The sequence below is a fragment of the Lissotriton vulgaris genome, chromosome 3_2 (genome assembly GCF_964263255.1).
Source record: "Lissotriton vulgaris chromosome 3_2, aLisVul1.2, whole genome shotgun sequence".
Lineage (NCBI taxonomy): Eukaryota > Metazoa > Chordata > Amphibia > Caudata > Salamandridae > Lissotriton > Lissotriton vulgaris.
Genome location: NC_141690.1, coordinates 290,810,582 through 290,834,249, shown reverse-complemented (window position 1 = coordinate 290,834,249; position 23,668 = coordinate 290,810,582). Strand labels below are relative to the sequence as shown.

Below are 23,668 nucleotides of genomic sequence, written 5' to 3'. Positions count from 1 at the left end.
CAGATTTGTAATGGTCCAGATATCACTAAAATGTTCTGAAAGTTTAACCCCTTCATGTCTCCTACCAAGCCCTTGTTTATACACTAATTTCTGAAACTACGTGACTGATTTGCTAAAAAAAAAAAAAAGCATAACCCTAGAGTGAAATTCTGTTATGGCAGGGTGCTTACCTCCAATCCGGATCCTCTGTTGTGTGATGTAACTTAAGTATGTTGAGCCTCAGGAAAATGTTTAATGCTGTCAGGAAAAGTCCAAAAGCTACTGAAACTCCAGACGTGGTACCTTAGTAATACAGCCATGTACTGGGGTGAACTGTGATAGCACTTTAAAGCTGTGCTATCACAGTATATATAGGGCTATAGCCAGTATAGCCCTCAAAGAGAACTTCTTCAAATACGAATCAGAACTGTTCCATCAAATCCGTGGAACTTCTATGGGTTCTACCTTCGCGCCGAGTGTAGCATGTATCTACATGGCTGCCTTCGAGAAAACTTACATCTACCCTCCGGAAAACAACCCATTTCATGAAAACCTCACCTTATGGTGTCGTTACATAGACGACATCCTAATCTTTTGGAGAGGCAATCGGTCTAGTTGCGACGCGTTCTGCACGTGAATCAATCACCAAGATCCATATTTGAAATTCACAGGAACCATCTCTGAGACATCCATACCCTTCCTAGATCTGACCATCGTACTGGGCCCATCGGAGATTTCGACCACTCTGTATAAAAAGGAGACTGACAGAAATAGTCTGTTGCTCTATGACAGCCACCATACGAGAGCACTAAGGGATAATCTCCCCTTTGGTCAATTTTTAAGACTCCGTAGGAACTGCACGACCACTTCCGACTACCAACGGGAAGCTAACCTCCTTCAACATAAACTCCAAGAGAGGGGATACCCGACAAGACTACTACAACGTTCGGCGAAGAGAGCCCTAAACAATAACAGGGAATCCCTGCTAGAAACCCACACCAAGGAAAAGGAGGATCTTATCACTTGCGTAACATCCTACACGAAGAACTCCTCTTTCATCAAGAAAACGGTGAACTCCCATTGGGGCATTCTGAACTCTGTCAATTTAGACATCCCCCGTCCACGTTTCGCATTTAAAAGAACTTGCAACTTGAAGGATCAATTGGTCCATACCCGCCCAAAAAAGACTAGTACCCGTCCTCAAAACACACTTTGGGATTTGCCTCCTGTGACGGGACACTACCGCTGTGGCAACTGTGTCGTTTGCCCTCAAACTATCCAAACCAAAACTGTCCAACTTTCTGATACCTTCATTTGGCACCTCAACAGACACACGAACTGCAACAGCAGCAAGTGCATTTATATGTTGACATGCCCCTGCGATCTGAAACATATCGGAATGACAACACGCACAGTTAAGACACGCATCATGGAGCACAACAGCAATATCCGCTGTCACAAGACCCATACCCGTCTGTATGAACATTGCAACCAGCAGAGTCATGCTGCAGAGGACATGCGGTGGGTAGTATTGGAGTGGCATCCCTCATCAAACCAACAGGCCCTGTTCAAAATTGAACAGAGATGGGTTCACCGCCTGCATTTAGACACGGAGGGTTTAAACGACACTGTCCCTTGGAGCACACTGACCCGATAAGTCTCCACTGGGCTGTCTCACGCCCCTGTTTGATAATCATGATAATCAAGGGACCCTGGCACTCTGCCAGTACGAGACGTCTTGCATCCCACACACGTCCAAATGTGACACTCCCTTATCCCACCCGTAGATGAGGCCCTCACTGATATGGTGATAGTACCACGCTGTCATCCACACACCGGGTTGTTGTACCTCCTGGTAAAGACGGCGTTCTGACAACCAGAGCATCGAGACGCCCCATACCGACACCACATATCGGTGTTTGAATAGGGCGCCTTTACAAGTGGGCATAGCGGTACCACACCACGATGGTTGGTTCCCTTAAAAAACTATGCTTATTTTGGCTTTTGCCGCCCGCACTTGTTCCACACATTATTAAGCGCAACGCTTCCCTCATCCCATCCCAAGATGGCGCCTATATTGACACGCTGAAAGGTAAACATAGTCAATTCCATACACGGGGCTTCTGCACAGGTCTGCTAATGGGTCGCCTAGCAACGGATAATCTCAACACGCCCCCATCAAAAACCACGAGACTTAAGGGCGTTTAGAATTCAGTTGCACCACCAGCTGCTCCACGACAGAGCGGCGCCGGTCATGCGGACCTAGGTACAGAGGTAACTTCCAAGCGCTACCGAGGTAAAGGGCTGATCGGGCTTGAGGTAAACTCCATTCCGGAGTGGTTACGCTGTAGGCTTGCGGACCGGTCCGCCTTCCACGGATATGCTGCCACGGGGGGATTATTATGGGGGAGTGGCCCTCTACTGGGCTGTTGGCGCAGGCTTGGGGCCGCTGTGGGGCCCGGGTGTCTGGCCGCCACAGCAGCCGCCCCCGTGAGCCGCTAAGTACTGGCGGCCCGCCACTTACACCTACCCCACTCTGGGCCACTGTGGATGTGGTGAGATGGTCTGCTCGGGCGTGTCGGTTTTAAAAGACACTGCGGATTCCCACCGGGGGGCACTGTGGATGCTGTGATAACCCGGGGCGATCCGGCTGGACCCTCGGCTGGGCTGCAGTTCACCATGAGTGGTACGCTGCCGCTGATGTCCCCGTCTGACTTGTATTATCCCAGCGGGACTGCCTGTCTGTTTGTTTACATTGTCCCATTACGGCAATGAACCCAAAACGCCTAGAGTTAAGTCTATTATACTCTCTCTAGAATCCTCTAACCATACCCCATCCCTGCAGATCACCAGGCGATAGCGCAGGTCCCACCTAAAGCAGTCTGTGGGGACCGACAACAGCGACTTAGGGTAAGCAGTTCACAAGAGATCTCCCTTTTGGCACACAACTCTACCAAATTGCCTACTGAATTTACTCTCTTAACCACACTGATTGGGAAGGGGCGTGGCGGTAATTCCGCATGGTATGCTATTCCCGATTTTTCTTGAACACAGTCTGTAAACAAACTTCACCTCCGTTATAGTTATTCACAATCCAGATGAAAACATAACCAGTGACCTTGTGTTTAGGATTATTTGATAACCCTTGACTAATTAGTCACCACCAATTGTCTTTATCCTATTTCCCCATAGGGCGGACTACGATACAGGAACTCCTCCTGTTCCAGATCCTGACCCCTCAGGTTGTATTCACCTAACTTCGCAGCCCATTTGGGCTCCTTTTCAAGTTTATGAGCACTTTTTGGTCCTGATGAATTGCCGTGATGGCATGAAACATGTCGACCTGAACACTTTTGAGGGTGAACGGGCCTCCCACACATTGTTTGGTTGAAACCCCATACCCCTCTTAGTTTTAATAAAGTAGGTAGCTACAGGAATAAAATGCCCAGAGTAGACTATACTAACTTTTTTTAAATCACCACACTCCACGCTCACTACTTTGTCACTAGGGCCCCTCACACTCACTCAAACATCGGCCAAGGAATAAAAGATCTCCAATAAAGTGTTGCACCATGTGCTACCCGTCAGGCATTGCAGCGCCGGCTTGACGCAGGAGCAGGAAGCCGATGATGACACGAAACAATCGGTTGGTGATATGACAGTAGCCGTAAAACCAGCCTGTTGTGTGAGGTTTCCCTAATTCCGAAAAGGGACACTTGCCCCTGATTTCCACATACAACCACTCCTGGAGAGAGGAAGACAGACCACTCCTCAATAGACTTACTCTACCCCCAGGGGAACTTTGTGCATCTGTTTTGAATATAGCTAATTGGGACGAGCACACTGGACCCCTATAAATATTGTCCCCTTCCTGTCCCTCCTTGTTGTAAACTGTGCTATTTAAATACCAGATCTTTAGTGAAATATAGCCTTGACATATTGTATGTTTTATTTGTACTCCGCTCAGCCTGATGTTTTGCTGATAACAGAAACGTGGCGAACAGTCACATCTCTGTCGTTCTTAGAGACGGTCCCAGAGAGCTATTCCCTACTCCATGTTAACCGTCCCTAAGCTGAAGAGGGCGGAGGTGTAGAGGCAATAATAAAGCTGCAAACTATCAATTGAGGAGACAGATCTGTTGTTTAATTTAGTGACTGGGGATCTGACCTGCACTATTTTAGTTGTGTATCGTCCCCCGAATTCTATGAGTGACTTCCCTATAATAATTTATGATTAACAAATTGAATGTTGTTGGAGATTTTAAATACTGGGTGGATGAATTTGAAGCTATCCCTCAATGGCAACAATTTATGGAGCTCCTGGCCTTTCTCAAATTGGCGCAATGTATTTAAAAAAACACACATCAAAAAAGTAATTTGCTAGACCTTGTTTGGTCGTTTTATTGCTTTTTGAGGCATTCTAATGTAGCACCATGGGCCTGGTCCGACCGGTACCTATTCAGACCGGCTTACCAATCCCACAAAGAAATAGTAGTCAGATAACTGAATCTACGGTCTGCAGGAAGTACGATGAACTTGATGAGGAGAGGATGATGGAGGCGTGAAAGGGACTTGGCCTTAGTTACCACATTGAGGAAGCTGCTGCAGCTTTTAATAGCTGGCTTGATGGGACAGGGACAAGACTGGCTCTGTGGTTAGTAGGCGGCAAACAAAAAGAAGCCTTCCGCACCTCGGTTCTCAAAAAATGGTCTGGATTAGCACGCAACAAGTGTAACTTGATGGAAATTGTAAAGCTAATTACAAGACGGCCCTTTTAAAGTACAAAAAGTTGATTATACAAGCCAAGACTGCTTACTATTCCAAAAGGGGCTGTGAAGTCTGTAACTCTTAGAGTGAAACTTTTAAGATTATGCGTGACCTCTCTGTTGACAGTTATCCAACCTACGGTGGTCTCTCCAGAGTGTCGTAATGAGTTGAACAGGTATTTAGATCAATTAAAGAGTCTATTACCGATAGCTCTAAGAGAGAGATTATGGAGCTAGAGGAGAAGACCTCGCTACACTGAGCTGTTTAATAATGTCATTAGGACAGGAAGATTTCCTAAACTTTGAAAAATGCCTGCAGTTTTCCTTTCATTAGGAAGCACTCGATAAGACCGCTGGAATGAAGGAATTACCGCCCTATCTCTCTCCTGCCTTTACCAGCTAAAGCACTTGAGAGGGTGATAAATCTAGAACTCACTCCATTTCTTGACGAGCACGAGCTCCAGGGTCCATCCCAGTTTGGCTTTAGGCCAGGACATAGTACAGAGTCAGGGCTGGTTGACAGAGCTGCTGAAATGAGATCAGTTATGGATGGGGCGGCTAAGGTCGCCCTCATTTTGTTAGACCTTTTGTCAGCATTAAATACCGTTGATTCGACCATTGGTTTGTGGAGCACTGCTTTGAATACAATGGAGTGCTCCGTGCTTCTACAGCCGGTAAAAGCCCACAGATAAATATTTAAGTGTTTCTTTTGCTCACAGCTGTTGCTGTGAACAAAAGCCTGTCGGAGCCAGAGGGGATTTAAACCCCCTCAGCCTCTGAGACGCCTTTGTTTTATTTCGGCTCACCTCTTGAATGCTGGAGTGGGCCTTTAACCCCTTGGCTGCGGGGTGTTTTTCCCCCGCTGTGCAGGGGGAGGGGGGGCGCGCGCGGCGCCGCTGTGCTGTTGACGAGCTGCCCTCGTGACGAGCTGAGCTCGTCACACCACACCCGTTTTTAGAACGTTCAGCACAGCGGGGAAATTATCCCCGCGTGCAAACGTTCCAACGGCTGTGACGAGCTGAGCTCGTCATGAGGGCAGCTCAACTCATGACAAGCTGAGCTTGTCAACAGCACACAAGGGGTTAATGGCCAATATAGCCGGCTACTGCGGGCTATAACGCTACATCATATGGTCTTAATCAGCCTTCTTGGGAAGCTAGGGATTAAAGATCAGGCAATTGACTTCTTAATCTCTTTTCTCTCTTACAGAGATCAATTTGTCACCTTGAATAGTTTTGCTTCTTAGACCTTTTCTCCCTAGTGGAGCTTCGCAGGGCTCATTCCTCAGCCCTACCTTGTTTAATGTTTGTTACTCTTATCAGATCTTTTGGCTTATCTGTGGTGTCATGCTCCGAAGACACCTAAATCATTCTGTTTCCAGCATAACATAACATGTGTATTTGTAAAGCACACGTTCACCGAAGGGTATCTTTGCCCTGAATAACAGATGTTTATTGTTACCCAGCTCAATGGTACTCTTTTATCGACCTCAGATGGATGAAAGGTGCAGTGGACCCGTCGGGATTTGAACCTGTGACCATGAGGTCGAACACAGGCCACTGCAGTGCATTAGTCCGCTGAGCCACCAGACCCGGACCAGAGAGGGCTATTAAGTTTCATAAATGTGTGCAGGAAATTGAAGTTGGATGAAGAATAACTGCCTAAAACTTAATGTTGGTCCTTCTGTTTGGCAATAACACCTCTTCCTGGATCCTCTCGTGGTGGCTGTACGAGGGGGCACTCGTCCTATTCCAACCAGAAAGGAAAGGAATCTGGGGGTGCATTTCGATTCACCTTTTTTGATCAATTAATCCGGTAACTTGTTTCTATATTTTGAGAATTCTTAAGGAAACATTTCCTTTCATTCTGCTCCATTTGCAAAAGATGGTGGTAGTTGCTTTAATCTTCAATGCTCTGTACATGAATTCACTGCACCATTCGCTGAATAGCTGCAAACTCTGCAAAATGCAGCAGCTCGCTTGATTCTGAACATTCCTAAATTCCAGTCTGTGTCCCAAGATTTACCCAAACATCGCTGGGAATCGTCTTCAAAGCTTTATGCTTCGCACACAAAGCTTTGCATAAATCTGAGCCGGAGTGCTTCCGGTCCAAATTTAAACAGTATTTTCCCAGCAGAAACCTTTGCTTTTCTTTTGTCGGTAATGTGGTGGTACCTGGAGGAAACCCGTCTGTGTTGGGGCAGAAGAAGCTTTTCATGCACCAGTGAAACTGAGGAATATTCGACTTCTAAATTCTAACGTTATTGTGAGCCACATACAGTTTAGAAAACCCTCTAAACCTGGGTATTTACAACCTAGATTTGGTTCTCCAATCTTGGCAGCTTCTGGGAATTAGTGCGCTATATAAATAGCATTTTCATTTAATTTCGTTGTCATACGATAGAGTGAGCATTTACTCCTCGAAATGGAACGACCTTACATCTTTTGATGACTATAAAATAAAGCCAGGCTCTCCTTGTGACCCATGTCCTCCTAGAGTCATGCAGGCTGAAGCCCAACTGTAATGAGCCGCTTAATGACACCTCTTTAAAGACAGGAATAGCCCCCGATGTCTTTAAAAAGCCACAGTACTACCTATCTTGAAGAAACGTGGTGATGACCCGAAGGTACTGAAGATTTGCCGCCGATCTCTCTCTCTCTTGCTTTATTGTGCCAAATTCTAGAATCTCTCTTAGCCCAGGAACGTAGCACTACTTTTGATGTCCTGTCTATCATTCTACGTTCCTTGACCTCCGCAAGCAGTCTTCCGACCTAAATATAACTCTAATCCGGTGATACTGTTGGTTATTGATGACCTCAGGACGGATTTGGACTTGGGGCAGGCACTAGTCCTACTTGGTTTATCTGCAGGCTTTGATATAGGTGATCAGGGGTTTTGCACATGGATGGCTGGCTCATTCTTGAATAATAGACCTCGGGCAGTACAGTTATCCTCATTTAGAGCGGTGGAGGTTAACGTTGACTGTGGTGTTCTTCAAGGGTCGGCCCTTCCCCTCATCGATTTAACATCTACATCAACCATTGATAAAGACATTGACCCACAAAAGGGTGTTGGATTTTAATTAATCCAATGGCTCGCAGAGCCTCTTATGTTGTGAGGAACATGTTGCTTCTCCCTTTTTATTCCAAGACATGATGCACTTAATTTGTGGTTGGATTAAGAGCATTTTTCTAAGTTTGAATGAGGAGAAAACCGAAATAGGGATTTTCAGTTGTAGCTCGCAGTCTTGGACCAACCATTATTGGCCCAGTGAAATGGAACCACTTTTGAAACCTAAGGCATTAGCCAAAAGGCTGGGAATAATACTTGACCCGCAGCTGTCATTAAGCCTGGAAATTAACAATGTGTCTCAAAATGTGTTTTTACTCTACGGACCATCAAGAAACTTCCTGCCGTTTCTGCCAGCTGAAACTATGACGACTGTTATGGCAGCGACTATTAGCGATAGATCAGACTATGCAAATAGCATCATTCTTGGTCTGCCAGATTATGATATAGTTAGATTACAGCTACTGCAAAACGCAGCGGCTAGGCTTGCGTGTAAGGTCCCTCATGGGTCACACACTTTGCCTCTTGATACGGCTTCACTGGTTACCAGTGAAGTAGCGCATTCAATTTAAAATTTGCAGTCTCGTCTTTAAGGCCTAGCGCGGTATGGCCCCTGACTTTGTGACAAGGCGAGTAACAAGATGCGCTTCTGTGCAGCAAGTCTTTTGATGAATCGGAGATTTCATGGTTCAAGGGTTTGAGGGCGCAGGTTCTTAATAGCACCCGTTTGCCTGGAACTCCTGCCCTTTGCATATCCCTTATCTGCTCTCTACCTGAACTGAAATCTTTCAGATAAGTCTTGAAAGCCTGACTCTCTAGGAAACATTTGTGTATCAACTCCAAGGATGGCTCTCCGACTGAAATGTCCTTTTACCACTCCGGGTTTGACAGCGCCATAATACCCTCAGTTGAACAAGCACATAATAAATATTGGATAACGTATAAACATGACCTAAATATTATAAAATATAGTGTAATATGTTATGCCATTGGCTCAAATTGTGCATCTCCAGCTGGAGGTTTACGTTTCCTTCAGGTTTGCTACTATGCATGGGGGCTAATAGTTGTTCTGTAGTAACCAGGAAGTAGTGCTTTTAGTTGTGGGCCATGCTGCTATGTCTACCAGGTCCCTTGCTCACTGTGCCATGGATTCAGGCTTGTTAAAGAAAAAAAAAAAGAAAAAAGTTAAAGAAAAAACAATGGTCCTTGACTATGAATCAGAAAAAAACCTTACGTGAGAATCATTTCTGATTCGGAAAATGCAATTAAATTTGCATGCTTTAACTCAAGCTTTATGAGGGAGATATAAGTCATTTCTCAATGACTTTATACACATTAAATGCAAATGAAAAGATACCCCGATAGATCAGCAAAATAAAGGATTGGAACCACACTATGGATACTTGTACTACCAAAATTTACATATTTATTTACAATATTCATAAAACAGTAATGATCATAAACGGCGCAAGGACTATAAAGTATAGTCAGTGAGAAGAGAAAGGGGTGCTCAAGTGTTTAGAAGGAAAAAGAAAAGCGTTTATAATATACAATTCTAATATTTACAAAGAACAAAGCGGGAAACCTTCCGCTGTTTATATAGGCCTGTCCACACGGTTTGGAGGGGAGGAAGGGGTGGGACAATATAGGTACAGGCACACTAGTTGAAAAGCGCTTTTCAACTAGTGTGCCTGTAAACACTTGAGCACCCCTTTCTCTTCTCACTGACTATACTTTATAGTCCTTGCGCCGTTTATGATCATTACTGTTTTATGAATATTGTAAATAAATATGTAAATTTTGGTAGTACAAGTATCCATAGTGTGGTTGCAATCCTTTATTTTTCTGATCTATCAGGGTATCTTTTCATTTGCATTTAATGTGTATAAAGTCATTGAGAAATTACTTATATCTCCCTCATAAAGCTTGAGTTAAAGCATGCAAATTTAATTGCATTTTCCGAATCAGAAATGATTCTCACGTAAGGTTTTTTCTGATTGATAGTCAAGGACCATTGTTTTTTCTTTAACTATTTCATACCCAGGTCCTTTGATTCTATGGGTGATACCCCATTGATTTAATGATGGATTCAAGCTAGCCTGGCTGAAGAAGGGTGACCTACCCTGAAGACGGTCCCAGAATGCTTTTGTCGAGTCCAGGGAGGACCTGGCCTGGCAGTTCCCATGGAGCACAGGGTCAAGACTGATTTGCATATGGCTGGGTCCAAACTGGGGTGGCGTAGTGGGCAAAAGAACAATGGATTTGACCCAGATCCCTTGACTGGGGGCGAATGTTTGCATTGTCAGCACTCCGGCCATCATTTGTTTGCAGAAACACTTTAAATATTAGTGGGCACTGCTAGATCGGTCAGTAGGGCTGACTGGATTATCTGGAGTGTCACTGTTTATACACCTGGGGGAAATCTTCCTCAAATTGCAGTTTTGCTCCCTGAAGACCTACACAGTCCAGTGTGGTGTCAAACTGGGATCTAAAATATACATCAAGTTTGAGTATGTAGAACCCAAGGACATGCATGTACACCGTATGGGGTGGCCAGGATTGTCATATTTCTCTGACTTCGTTTAGAATCTTATTTCCAGGCCTTTTGTCAATGTGACAGTATTACGGGGTTGCAGGAGTATGTGGCTATGGATGCGTAGTTGTGGTGACCCTTTACAAAGCCTGTAAGCTCGCTGTTGTGACTGCCTGACAAAGTCAATAGGCCTGTGGCATTGAAAATGACACCCCCTTTTGTGGAAATGTTCTGTCTGATATGGGAGGGGGATAATGTGGATTTGGGATTTGTGACCCAGTATGGATCAACTGTGATTTCAATATGCCACCAAATGTATTACCACCTACCATATCTAAATATTTCTAAATTACTGTGTAGTATTTCGTAGTTTGTGTGTTATAAATGCATTTTTTTTAGCAAAACACACTGACTGGACATTTGATTTTTATTATTGCTTACCAGTGAAGATTGATTACTAGAGCACAGCACCATCTGTGAGCAGGCATTGGACTGTTCTGCTCCGCTACCCTGAGAGTCAAGCGATACAGTGGGGTGCTTGGTTCCCAATGATGGGATAATTGTGGACATATTACTTCCGCGGGCCTCGCATACTACTCACCAGATTTCCTACTGCCCGTCTCGCAGTCAAGCATGTTTAGAAGAAACGCACAGTCGCCTGTGACTTGACGTCATAGCTGACTGTGCGTGAGATCTCTATACCAACCTCTAGTACCGGTATCAAGTAAGGGATAGTGTCACTTGAAAATACTATTGGAATATAGGAAATACAGCATCACAACCAAGCGTGGAGAGCGCAGTCCAATGCGTGGAAGCATCCAGCTCTAACAGGTTTCTTTCCCCCCCTGCAGGTCTGAGTTTAAGGAAGAGGTCCTGCGAAGGCAGTACGAGGAGAAGGAGGGTCACCTGGGTGTTGAGAGACGCAAGCATGAGACGGAGGAGCACCAGATGCTCATGGCTTGGAATGATGCAGAGAATGCACGTCTACGCAAACTGAGGTAAGGCTTCATTTGCTGCTGCACCATGAGCCACCCCAATCCCCCCACACCCCATGAGCGTACTCCGTTAAACACTGAATTTTAGCTTTCCAAGCATGTTTTGTGCATTGCAGGGTGATGGACTCTGTTTTAGAATGTCATCATCATGTACCCTACTTGCTTATCTGACCTAGGTTTTTGAAACCAGTCCGCATTGTAATGTATTCTTGCACAGCTGCACCTGGTTGCACCGTTCGCTGGCTGGTGGGAACTTGTAAAAGAAAATGTGTGTATAAAACCTAGGCATGCTATAACGACATAGAGGGAAACAGGATTGTAATAAGAAAGAACAACCGAGGCACAAATCCGTTAAAAAATTATATTATTTTTAATTTAGATATATATATATAAAAAGGAAAATTCATATCATACAAATACAGCAAAAATCAATAAGACACAATCAGTTACATAAAATCATAAACAACTTAGACAAATCAATCAATTTAAAATCAACTAGTGGCATTAATAGGCTTCTAAAAGTTCATCTAGATATTTCACTGTTGTGCTTTTGATCCGCGTGTAGAGGAGGAGGTGTTTGTCTGTCCATTCCCAAGATCAGCTCGTGTGCGAATACGTCTAAAGTAGTCCCTTGATACTTGCTTATTATACTGGTGTACAGATTTATCTATTCAGTAATCCATCAATAGAATACAATATAGTTAAAAATGATTTCAAACTTAGGACCTTTACTGCTGGTGAGTCTCACTATTCTAGTCTCACCCACAGCAATCACATGGCAATTGGACTGTGCGTGGTCGCCGCAGGTATGTAGGTGTTTGCCTTATCTTTGCCCCAGGCGCAATTGAGAGGGTTTCGTTGTAGGCCACATGTTCTTTAATGTCTTCTGTAGTAAATGAGTGATTAGAATGCACAGAGCTTGGAGTGGTTTCGATTGCAGACCCTCTGCTTTTGAAAACCTGTGCACAGTCCGAGGGTTGTGAACTTGGGGTGTTTACTGGACACACAAGAATCCTCTCGAGATTAGGAACCTGAAATGGAGTTCAATCATTTGGATGGATTTATCATTAGCTTTGACAGTTAATTTTTTTTATTATTACATTAATATTTAGGGGTCACTTGGAGTTTTTGTACATTACTTGAGTTCATATATTTTGTATTGCCTTTAATCTGACTCTGCTGTTCTTTTTTTTTTTTAAACTGATGAATATAAGAAATGTTGGTGTGTGTGGGTGTGCGTGAGTGTATATCTTTGAAAAAAACAAAGTTTAAAGTAACATTATAGTTAGGTGAATAGGTCAGTGATGACATTAACGTTTTGTACTAAAAAAAAAGCAATTCCCCAGGTATAGTTAGCAGCGATAGCTGAAACTTGTGCCCGCCGTGCTCTGCTTTTGACCTCACTTATGACATCATCCAAGCTTTGTTTTCCTGCATATTGGTGCATAAATTAATAGGGCATCAGAGAACTCGTAGTAAGTACAAAATAGTTCAGAAGAATATCAGCCATCATTAGTGTCAGCACAGACACAAATCCCTCTGGTGTAGAACGCATGCATTATGCGAGCATTGACCCTATACCGCACACTTTACAGCTAGCTTAGTACACATTAACAATCAACCACAGATGCGTAAAACACCTGAAACTCACCAAACCGATTTTAAGAAATGACATTGAGATCAGTAGACCATCTTCTCAAGCAAATCAAGCACATGTGTATAGGGTCATACCTGGTGTACACAGGTAGGTAGAAATTGTCATGCAGACACACTTCTGTCTGATACCTCAATGCTGCTTACAAAAGTTAGTATCTACTATGAAGACTCTTACTCCTGTTGAGAATTTTTCTGCAGTACCAAAAGACTTGCGTGGATTATAATGAACACAAGTCGTCAGCTGTCACTGCAACACAGTTACTTTTGAATCCAAAGATTTATAACATGTTCCATATGGTGCATTAGGAGCACGTGTTTTGTCAACACTTACACCCATTAGCTGCACACAGGCTGTGCAAAATTAGGTATAAAAGTAATATGATAGTTACCCCCCACTTTGTAAACTATTTTTGCATGCCACAGCGGGATGGTCTCCGCCACACTGGGAGCACCCATGCCGAAATCTGCATTGTACCCCCCAGGTGCAATTGCCAGCGTTGAACAGCCGACATGTATTATCCCTCTGTTTACGTTGCAGCGGCTGTTTGAAATCCTCTGCCCCCTTTGGCCCTCGAAATGCCTGCTGCTGCTCCTGTTGGGGCTGTTGCTGCCTACCCATCATCTGTCCCTGTCCTATCCCTGACCCTGAGGAATTCTCCACTGTCCTCATGTAGTTTTGACTCTGCTCCCCTTGATGCCCTGCCGTTGTTTGCCCTGCGCCCACTGGGAAGCCTACCGCCCTCAGCGGCTGCTGGCCCCTGCCCGCGTTGAATTGCCCATTTGCGAGCCCATTGCTGCCTTGCTGTAGCTGCCCCCCCACCTGCATTGTGGACGCTGCACTACCGGTACCCGCCTGCTGGTCAGGCCCCACTTGTGTGAACTGTTGCCCTATTGGTCCCAATTGCTGTTGCAGCGTCTGTCCTCCACTTGCCTGATGCTGCATGGGACCTGTCCATGTATATTGCTGCCCCCCGCCACCCAGAGGGGACTGTTGACATGCCCCAACTACCGCACCTTGATGCTGGGACCCCACCATTGATCCATTGCCCGCGTATGCTACCCCCTGCTGAAACTGCACCTGTCCTATTTGCTGCTGTGTGAATCCTGCCCCTACTTGTTGACCCAACCCATACTGCGCACTCACCCGCGAATGCGCCTGTGTATTGTTAGCCTGCCAACCCTGTCCCGCCGACGTTGCGCCCCAGTGCTGTACACCATTGTCTGCGCCCGCCAAACCTAAACCATAACCTGCTTTGGACCCCATCTGTTCCATCCATTCCTTAGCCTCTCTTTCGTCCCATGACATAGCCGGTGATTCCTCCATGCGTTGGCGGAAGTTGAGGTCATATTGCAGCCATCCCATGCCTCCGTATCGCCTGAACCTGTCCAGGATGGCTTGGTTGTATCTATTCAACGCTGGACCCTGCTCAGGGAACTTTTCTAACATTATTGCTGCTAGCAGGGCAAATGCGTCTAACCAGTTGTTAATGTTCTCCTCTGGCCTGATCCTCTTCCTATCCTTCCCTTCCTTGCCGGGTCCAGCAACCCGTAGCGTGTCTACCCCCCTGCGCACATGCTCCAGTAGTGTGAAAATATCCATGAACTCCCTCCTCCAAACTCTCTCTTTAACCTCCAGAGGTATGTGCCATGCTTCTGACCGTGTCCCGTTCAGCCCCCCTAGCCCTACCTTCCTTGGCAGCGTTGTACTTCTGTCATTATCTTGTGATGTCTTTGACAAAGGATCCCTTCCCAGGATCGTGTTGCTACTCTTTAGCGCCTGAGCCGCTCCTCTCCTCCCCCCCCCCTACCACGCCCCCCTGTTCCCTGCTCCCTCCCTCCCAGACTTGCATTGGGGAACCCTCCTGTGACCCGCCCTTCGTTGTTTCTTCATCAACCACCACCACCTCCCCCTTCTTTGTACCAATAGGCTTATGCCAATTATCCAACAGTTTTCTAATGACTTCTGACAACTCACCTAAGGAACCACTTTCAGCTGTTAATGCCCCTTGTTTACTCGACTGGTCTTTGCGCAAATTTGCCGCACCTTGTGCATCATCACCCATAAAGGCTGTTGCTGTTAAGTCCTCTGTGTGTAACCTTGCCTTTTTGGCTCCTGCGACAGCTCCACCACGCACCACACATCACGAGAGGCGCAAACAATCTTCTGTTGAAACCTCGAAGATTCCGGAAGGAGAAAACATACAAGCGCTCTTTCTCAGGAATGGCGCCTAGGATTTGGAACTCACTCCCTCCCGAAACCAGGCTTCTCTCTTCCACTACACTCTTCAAAAAAGAAGTAAAAGCTATCCTCATGGCTAAATTCACCTGTACTACTATCTCGAACCCTATCAACACCCTGCGATGATCTTTATTACTTGCTTGACCCCTTATCTATTTGTACGAGCTGTCTTATCACCCACTTGATTGCTTTGCAGCCACCCAATTGTATTATTTGTATTGTATGATCTACTGATTTACTTATTTGACTTTGTTCCCTCATGTTCCCTTCTGTACTCTGTGAACTATCGACCTACCTATTTGACTTTGTTCCCTCATGTACTCTTCTATGTAAAGCGCTCTGATATCTGCAAAGATCTTGTTCGCGCTATATAAAACTCTGAAAATAAAATAAATAAAATAAATAAATAAAACAAACTAGCACACATTGAATGCTAACTATAACTTGCGCTCCGCCATGCACCGCTTGTGACTTCACACATGACATCACTCACGACATTTCAAATGCCACCATTGATGAGATCATTTAACTTTAACTGGTGAATTTCTGTGTTTTTAATTTTTTTTTTAAATGTTAGTGTTGTCACTGACCTATTCATCTAACTATAACGTTACTTAAGCCTTTGTTTTTCCCCCAGTGAGTTTCTAGTTTTTTTGTTTAAATCAACTATTTTTTTAACCCCTTGAATGCTCATGACGAGCTGAGCTCGTCGTGAGCCACGGCGCTCCAGTGCTCATGACGAGCTGAGCTCGTCATGAGCCGTGGAACGCTCGCATGCGGGGATAATTCCCCTGCTGTGCTGAGCGTTCCACAGGAACGGGTGTGGCCGTGACAAGCTGAGCTCGTTAGGAGCGCCATGCCTCATGTCGAGCTCAGCTCGTCATTGGCATGTGAGCGCTGTGCGTGCCCCCCTCCCCCAGCACAGCGGGGGAATAACCCCCGCAGCGAAGGGGTTAATGTATCTATGGTAGAACAACTAAATAATATAATCTGTGTGCGGGTATTATTTTGAAAGGCGAATGGCGTTTGTATTGTAATATAACAAGAAAGGGTATACAGTTTGCAAAATGTTTCTTAAAAATGTCTGAGTATTTAAACCCAATTATACAACAATATTTGTGTTGACATTGTCCCTTTCCTCAGTTCTCTCGGGCAATAGGACCTCCCCCACCCTGCCTCCTCAAATCTCGCTGGCATCGGGCGATAGGAACTCACCCACCCTGCTAGAGCAAAAGCTGCTAAACGGAATTACACTAAATTGACCAGGAAGTTAGATCTTGGTCCACAGATTGTGCTTTTTGTGATTTGGCATAAATCCGTTTAGCATTTTTTGAGTTGGATGTTACTGACTGGGCTCTTGTCTTGGATTGGCTGTGGGTAAAGGGTTTATCTTGAGCCCGGCCCCAGATAAAACATTCCATGTATGGGACTGTCCTGTTAGTGGCTGACCCATGTGGGATAAGAGAAAACACAGCAACATTGGGGTCATTGTCCCACTGTCTGGTGAGAGGCTGAAGGGTGGGGCCAGAAGGGAGTCTCTCATCGCTCACGTCCTTGGCTAAGCTCTATCCTTTGGCCGTGCGGTGATAAGACGGGTCTTCTGAGACCAGGGGCAGTGCAGGAAGTGTCTGAATGTTCCTTCTCATAGACAGCAGTGTGCCTCCAGACAGACTGGCTGCTGCCTGCCAGTGCCACCTAATTCTGCAAATCAGCCTGACCGTACCTCGGTAGAACAAGGGGTTCTGTCAGTGATGATTTGTACCCGACCTGGTAACCCTGATTCATTTACCCAGTATTGATTAACTTTTGAGGGTAAGTATCTGCATCGGGCAAACCTTTACAGTTTTAAAACATGAGCATGATTTGAGTAGGAGGTGCCGTCGCCCTGCACCTTTTCAAAATACTTGTCTCATTTTCATTAAAGGTCCACTAGCCACGCGAAGAAAACAATTCAACTCAGATGATGCAGTTTAAAAAAAGTTGCATTTGAATTCTCTTGAGTGCACGTGTTTTCTCCCTGTTTGTGCTGTCAAGTGAGTCATTATGTATTCTGCAAAACTGAAGTCCAGTTTCTATCTTTTTAAAATGTCAGTCTCTAATTTTGGTTTTCAGAGTCTGGTCAAGTGGCGTTGCTTGTAGGTTTCTATACACTCCCTACACGTCACTTTGCAGGGGTGGCCAATGAGCGTTTCATTGCCTCTAGTGATTCTGTGGTGAGAAACCGCTTTTCCCTCAGGCCTTCAGCACAGATCGGACAGGCACCGACCCCATAAACCATAAAAGGGACAACTGAAGCTGGCAATGAGCAGCGCATTGATGTGGCTGCTGCTTGGCACTCGTACCGCAGGGGTAGAGGGGTACAGGGGGGGGGGCTGCAGGAGCTTTAATCGGACAAATCAAGCAAATGACGTGGAGCGGTGTGAAAGTGCGAATGAGCACACTCACTCAGCAGCCTTTGCACAATCAGCCACCAAATTAACATAAACAAAGTGTGTACTTATTTAAATCCGAATGCTGTGTTGGCTCTTGGAAAAGAAGAAACGTGAAGCGCTGTTCGTTGGGTTTTGAAAGGCGAAAGGAGGATATGTCAATTCAGTGGCTGAATTCTGCAAGGTGTAATCAGGAAACTTTAGTTGAATCCCAGCTTCCCCACTTGACCAAATTATGTGATTCTTGACCAATGCTTTACGTCACTGTGCCTCTATTTCACTGATATTCAGGTCTGAAAGTACCTTGCATGCTGTACAAAAACCCCGCTTGAAAACTGACGTCTCTTGGTTGACTAATGAGGCATGGGGGCGGCAGTTCATGAATGTTTTGAAACTATCACTTTTAATAGATGCCACTCAGTTCAGTGATCTAATGCCAAATATTGATGTCTCTGCCAGTGTTCTGGCTGTTCCATGTCAGACCATGAACTTGTCTGTTTCTATTGATTTGCTGGCTTGCCTACCTCTGTCAGCAGAGAGTGTGTGTGACTGCTGGAATAGACGCCATGCGTTACACAGGCTCTTTTCACAGAGTTCTTAGGGTACTGTGATGCATCTTTATAAAAAAAAAGATATGAATGTATGAAAGCCGTCGTATAAAGTGCATGTTTTTTTTTTTTAAAGTTATATATAGCGCGAACCAGATCTTTGCAGATATCAGAGCGCTTTATAGAGCATACATAACAGGCAATAAGATATGGCGTAACTGTAGGTAATAAGTGGGGTGGGGAAGGCATAGGAGGAAGCACAGTAGAACCGTTACGTCAATAATAATAATAATGCAAGTGGTACAAAAAGTGAAAGCGAGTAGGTGGAACAAATGGATGGCTTAACAGGACAAGTAGGTTTCCGTAGCACTTTGCTGCCTGGACAAGTGAATCTTTAAAATAATTCCACCCTCCTGGTGTAGCCTTTTCGGAAGAACTCTATGGAAATTGCATGGGGATTTTGAGTTTTGGGAGCCCCCTTTCTCTGAAACTTCCCTAACCTCCAATCCCCCACCCCCTCCAATATGACGAATCACCCCGAAACCTTCCACGAAGGAGCTGAGCTGGATGAACGGCTTTGGGGGGAATGTTTTGTGAAGATTCATCAAACCAGGTCAAAGTGATTAGCTAACCAATAAACACTGTTTTTGGGAAAGCAGACCGAACTATAACTACCTAGTGACAACTGCCAATAGGTAATATTAACACACACAACTCCACACACCCCCACACGCACCACACACACCCTACAGCTCCTCTCACCCTCCGCTCCCCTTTAATTCCAACCTCTTCCGCCTTTTTCCAGGCAAGCTTTCCAAACGGTAGTCTCTTCCAAGTTGCTGAGTATTTCTGTGCAGGACGCATTCAGAACCCAAGACATCAGAATTGTCAAGCCAGACCCTGAGCCCAGATCCAAGTGGAAGCTGTTGATTTTCTTGTTAGACCAAATCGAGACGTTCGAGCCATATTCCTGCTAGCTCGATTGTTTATTTTATTTATTTATTTTATTTTGAAAGGTTTATAGAGCGCGAACAAGATCCTCGCGGATATCAGAGCGCTTTACACACATATGGGATATAAAGACAAAGAATAATTAACAAAGCATTTTGTGCAAAGAAGAGCAGATGGTTCTCAATAGAGTCAATGCAAGGTAGCAAAGGTGCATAGGTGGTCATTGTAGTAAAAGGAAAAATAACGAGTCTCGGTATTTCCTTAGCCTATTTTCATGTGCATTTAGCCAAGAGGATCGATTTTACTTCTTTTTTGAAGGATGCCGTGGATGAGATAAGTCTGGGTTCTGGAGGGAGGGCATTCCACATCCTGGGTGCCATCCCTGAGAAGGAGCGTTTATATGTTTTTTTCTTGTGGAATCTTTGTGGTTTCAAAAGAACATTTTCTGTGCTTTTTAGGTGTGTTTTGAACTACCAGAGCCCGGACAGAATGGGTAGACAATCACTTGCTTAAAATTCTTTTCGCAGGGAAGAACGCTACGTGCGAGAGCAGGAAGAGGAGGAGCAGCGCAAATGGCAGGAGGCGATTGACGTGGAGGCCTCCCTGGATGAGTTCCTGAAGGAGAAGGAGCAAGAGATACTGCAGCTTCAGGTGAGGGGCAGCACAACGTGGAGTAATGTACTACAAGGCAATCATTCTCAATGGCGAGGTGTCCTGGACTAATAGTCTGATTATTGCGACCTTTTTTAGGTTTCATCGGCACTGCTTGTGAAATCTATTGTATTTAATATTAATCTTGAAAGAGGCTTATGCCCGCCCTTACCTTTCATTGGATTGTGTGCTTGCCACTTACTTTTCCTCCGTTTCTATTGGCTGTAGCATATTGTTTCCTTTTGTTCCTCTTATCAGTGTCACATGGCCCAACTAATATTTTCATCTGCTTTTGTGGAACTTTTTGTAATGTTTTGCCTGCACAACTCTAGCACTGTGCTTGTTTACATGACCTCAGTGTGGCTACACCATGTCAAGCCTGCTTGTTTTGTTTTATGCCTGCACTTCATACGAGTATATGTGCTCCGTCTCTTCAGTGCTTCATATCACAGCAGTGTCAGGCGCTTGTTTTAGCTTTCTAGTGTAGAACTCCATAAGAGTACATTGTTTTGCAGGCTGTCTTTGTGCTTCCCTCCCTCTCTCCAGTCGCTGCTTGGCTCCCTCCTATCTCAGTCATATCTTGAACTGTAGATTGCCCGCCACTCCCCTGTCTTTGATTGGCCCCCGTTGTTTTCCTTACTGCCTTCGAAGTATTGCTATAAGATTAAACACTGCTGACAAAATGCTTGGTGTGTCACCTGATTGAGGGGGTTTATTATGCAATTTTAAAAAGCACAGACTTGATCCAAAGGTACCAGTTACAGTACACTGAGACACATTATTTTGTTTTAATTCACAGAGAGATTACGTGATTTGCTCAGATCAGAAGATGCCGAGCTGAAACTGAGGCTGGAACTTAGTTCCCCAGTTCAGTGTTGGCAGCTCTGCCCGTAGCGCCACATCCTCTCCTGTTCTTGTCAGAATAGATAAATGTGTGGTATGTGCACAACAAATCAGTTGTTTAAAACATTTTCGGAAAACTTTGGGGAAGAAATTGTAAACAATACATACTGTATATATTTGCGACCAGCTTAGAATGTAAAAATCATGTTCTAGTGCATTTTGCTTTCAATGTCTTTGACCAGAAGTGGTATGAATATATTCAAGGCTGGGGGTGACACTGAGAGCGCGGACGACTCTTCATTGACCCAAATGGCACACGCCTGATTGTGCGTTCTACAAACTGGCGAAATATCTTGATCACACTTTGTTTTGTAACTTTGAGTGACAGGGGGTCCATCAGGTGCCATATGCAGACTTTAGAGGGCAGCGGAACGGCAGCTGGCCAATAATATACCCCAGCAACCTTTGTTCACATGTTTTCAGTAGTGGAGCTACCAGGTGCAGTCAGTGATGAATTGTGTGTTTGTGAAGCTTAGTAGTAAAACAAAACAAGCATTAGAAATGCAATAGGTCTCGCAGCATTAGAGTTAGTGCATTTAGAATTGTTTATGGGTTTTTTTGTAAATCTTTAGCATGAGGTTGAGGGTGAGTGAGGGTGAGGGGTTGAGGGTGAGTGAGGGTGAGGCTGAGGGGTTGAGGGTGAGGGTGAGTGAGGGTGAGTGAGGGTGAGTGAGGGTGAGTGAGGGTGGGTGAGGGTGAGTGAGGGTGAGGGTGGGTGAGGGTGAGTGAGGGTGAGGGGTTGAGGGTGAGTGAGGGTGAGTGAGGGTGGGTGAGGGTGGGTGAGGGATTGAGGGTGAGTGATTGAGGGTGAGTGAGGGTGAGGGATTGAGGGTGAGTGAGGGGTTGAGGGTGAGTGAGGGTGAGGGGTTGAGGGTGAGTGAGGGTGAGGGTGAGGGGTTGAGGGTGAGTGAGTGAGGTTGAGTGAGTGAGGGTGAGTGAGTGAGGGTGAGTGAGTGAGGGTGAGTGAGGGTGAGTGAGGGTGAGTGAGGGTGAGGGTGAGTGAGGGTGAGTGAGGGTGAGGGTGGGTGAGGGTGAGTGAGGGTGAGTGAGGTTGAGGGTGAGTGAGGTTGAGGGTGGTTGAGTGAGGGTGAGTGAGGGGTTGAGGGTGAGGGGTTGAGGGGTTGAGGGGTTGAGGGTGAGTGAGTGAGGGGTTGAGGGTGAGTGAGGGTTTGAGGGTGAGGGGTTGAGGGTGAGTGAGGGTGAGGGTGAGGGGTTGAGGGGGAGGGGTCGAGGGGGAGGGGTCGAGGGGGAGGGGTTGAAGGTGAGTGAGTGAGGGTGAGGGGTTGAGGGTGGGTGAGTGAGGGTGAGGGGTTGAGGGTGAGTGGGTGAGGGGTTGAGGGTGAGTGAGGGTGAGGGGTTGAGGGTGAGGGGTTGAGGGTGAGTGAGGTTGAGGGTGGTTGAGTGAGGATGAGTGAGGATGAGTGAGGGTGAGTGAGGGTGAGTGAGGGGTTGAGGGTGAGGGGTTGAGGGTGAGTGAGGGGTTGAGGGTGAGTGAGGTGGTCAACATATGAGGTCTGAGCGTAGAGTACTCAGTGAACTGAGAGGCATGAATAGGCGGCGGGAAGGGGGCAGACATGGCGGGGAGGGGGCGGAGCGGGGGAGAGGGTGTGTGTGAAACGAGACGGAGGGAAGAGAGGGGAGGGGGAGGAGAAATGCGGCAGGCAGGCAGGGGAGGAGAGGAGGAGGGGGGAGGAGAGTAGGGGAGGCACGGCCTAGCGGCCGTGCAATCAAGTAGTGAGGGGGCGGAGCTGGGGGAGGCTGTGAGAGAGAGTAGGACCACCTGCCCTCTGGTGTACCACCCCCAACTCATTGCCAAATCCAATAGCTTGCCCATAGGCGAGACTTTTGCCAATGCTTGTGGGCTTGGTCTTTGCTCTCTCAGTTTCTTTAGTGTACAGCGTAAATATTTGGGCAAAACTTCTGGGCAGGGACTCTGCAGAATACCAGTTCAGAGTTTTGCCAAACTGCACTCTAACTAAACCGAGATTGGATGGAATTCTGTGAGAATTTTGCCTAGAAGGGAATCTATCTTCAGGAAGGATGCAACTTTTTCTAAAGGCTAATCTTGCGACTGTCTACTGCATGTACTTTACTTTTTGTACTTTGTTTGACAAAGACTCTGTTGGCTATTTCTGCAATAAATGAATGACGAATAACTGTCTGCCACCTGTCTCTCCCCCAGACTGTTTTCTAATCACATTAGAGATGAAAGGGAACCTAAGTAAGGTCAGTGCAAGAGTAGGCTGTTATCAGCATTTCCCCAGGCATTACAAATCTGGTCACTGGCTGTATTTCAATGCCGATAACACAAATCCAACAATTGACTAGTACAGGGCATTCTGCCATCTACCAGCATGAGTAAGTTCCTGTTACACCACATCTTGTGCGAGGGGATGTTTCGAGTTGCTGCCTTATTGCTCTGTACACACACAGACATAGCGTTGCATACGTTTTTCATGTAAGACTAAATGGATTGCTGTAACAAATGTCTTTCCTATAGAGCTGCAGGTTTATTTTTTGCCTGTAAAAGGTGGTGCTGTGTTTATCGTTATTCCTCTCTTTCTGCATTAAAAGATAGTGCTCTGCATCCCAGGTGGCTAGCCTTGTGCCATAGGACAAAGAACCGCTGTACTAGGCAACAAACAGTATATTGCAGAAAGTGCGTACCGGACACTTTCTAAACCAGCACAGCACCAACAGCTGCAAACTGCACATTGACCTGGTTAGAAACCCAAACACCCCTTCTGGAGCTACACATTCCTGGATAGGTCTCGGCCTACAGTAAATTTGGTGCTTTTGGGAAAAGTCTGACAAACCAACCTGAACGGCTTAAAAGCCAAACTCGGTTCACAGCTAGCACGGATTCTTTTTCACATTTCTTAATGCTAGCAGTTAGTTACTCTAATTACATAAAACGTTTAACACCTTTTTACTGTAATATGTACCACA

General features: G+C 45.7%; 2 protein-coding genes across 2 annotated transcripts in view; one reads left to right on the top strand and one right to left on the bottom strand.

Annotated features, from left to right (window-relative positions):
- Positions 1 to 23,668, bottom strand: part of LOC147725719 (uncharacterized) — a 454,500-nt gene that overhangs the window by 295,647 nt on the left and 135,185 nt on the right. The gene's annotated exons all lie outside the window — the stretch shown is intronic.
- LOC147725720 (small ribosomal subunit protein mS26-like) overlaps positions 1 to 23,668 on the top strand; it is a 59,026-nt gene that overhangs the window by 13,846 nt on the left and 21,512 nt on the right. Inside the window, exons 2-3 of the mRNA XM_086964408.1 lie at positions 11,199 to 11,345; positions 19,693 to 19,816. Coding sequence (XP_086820534.1) covers positions 11,199 to 11,345; positions 19,693 to 19,816 — 271 coding nt within the window. The remainder of the gene's footprint in view (positions 1 to 11,198; positions 11,346 to 19,692; positions 19,817 to 23,668) is intronic.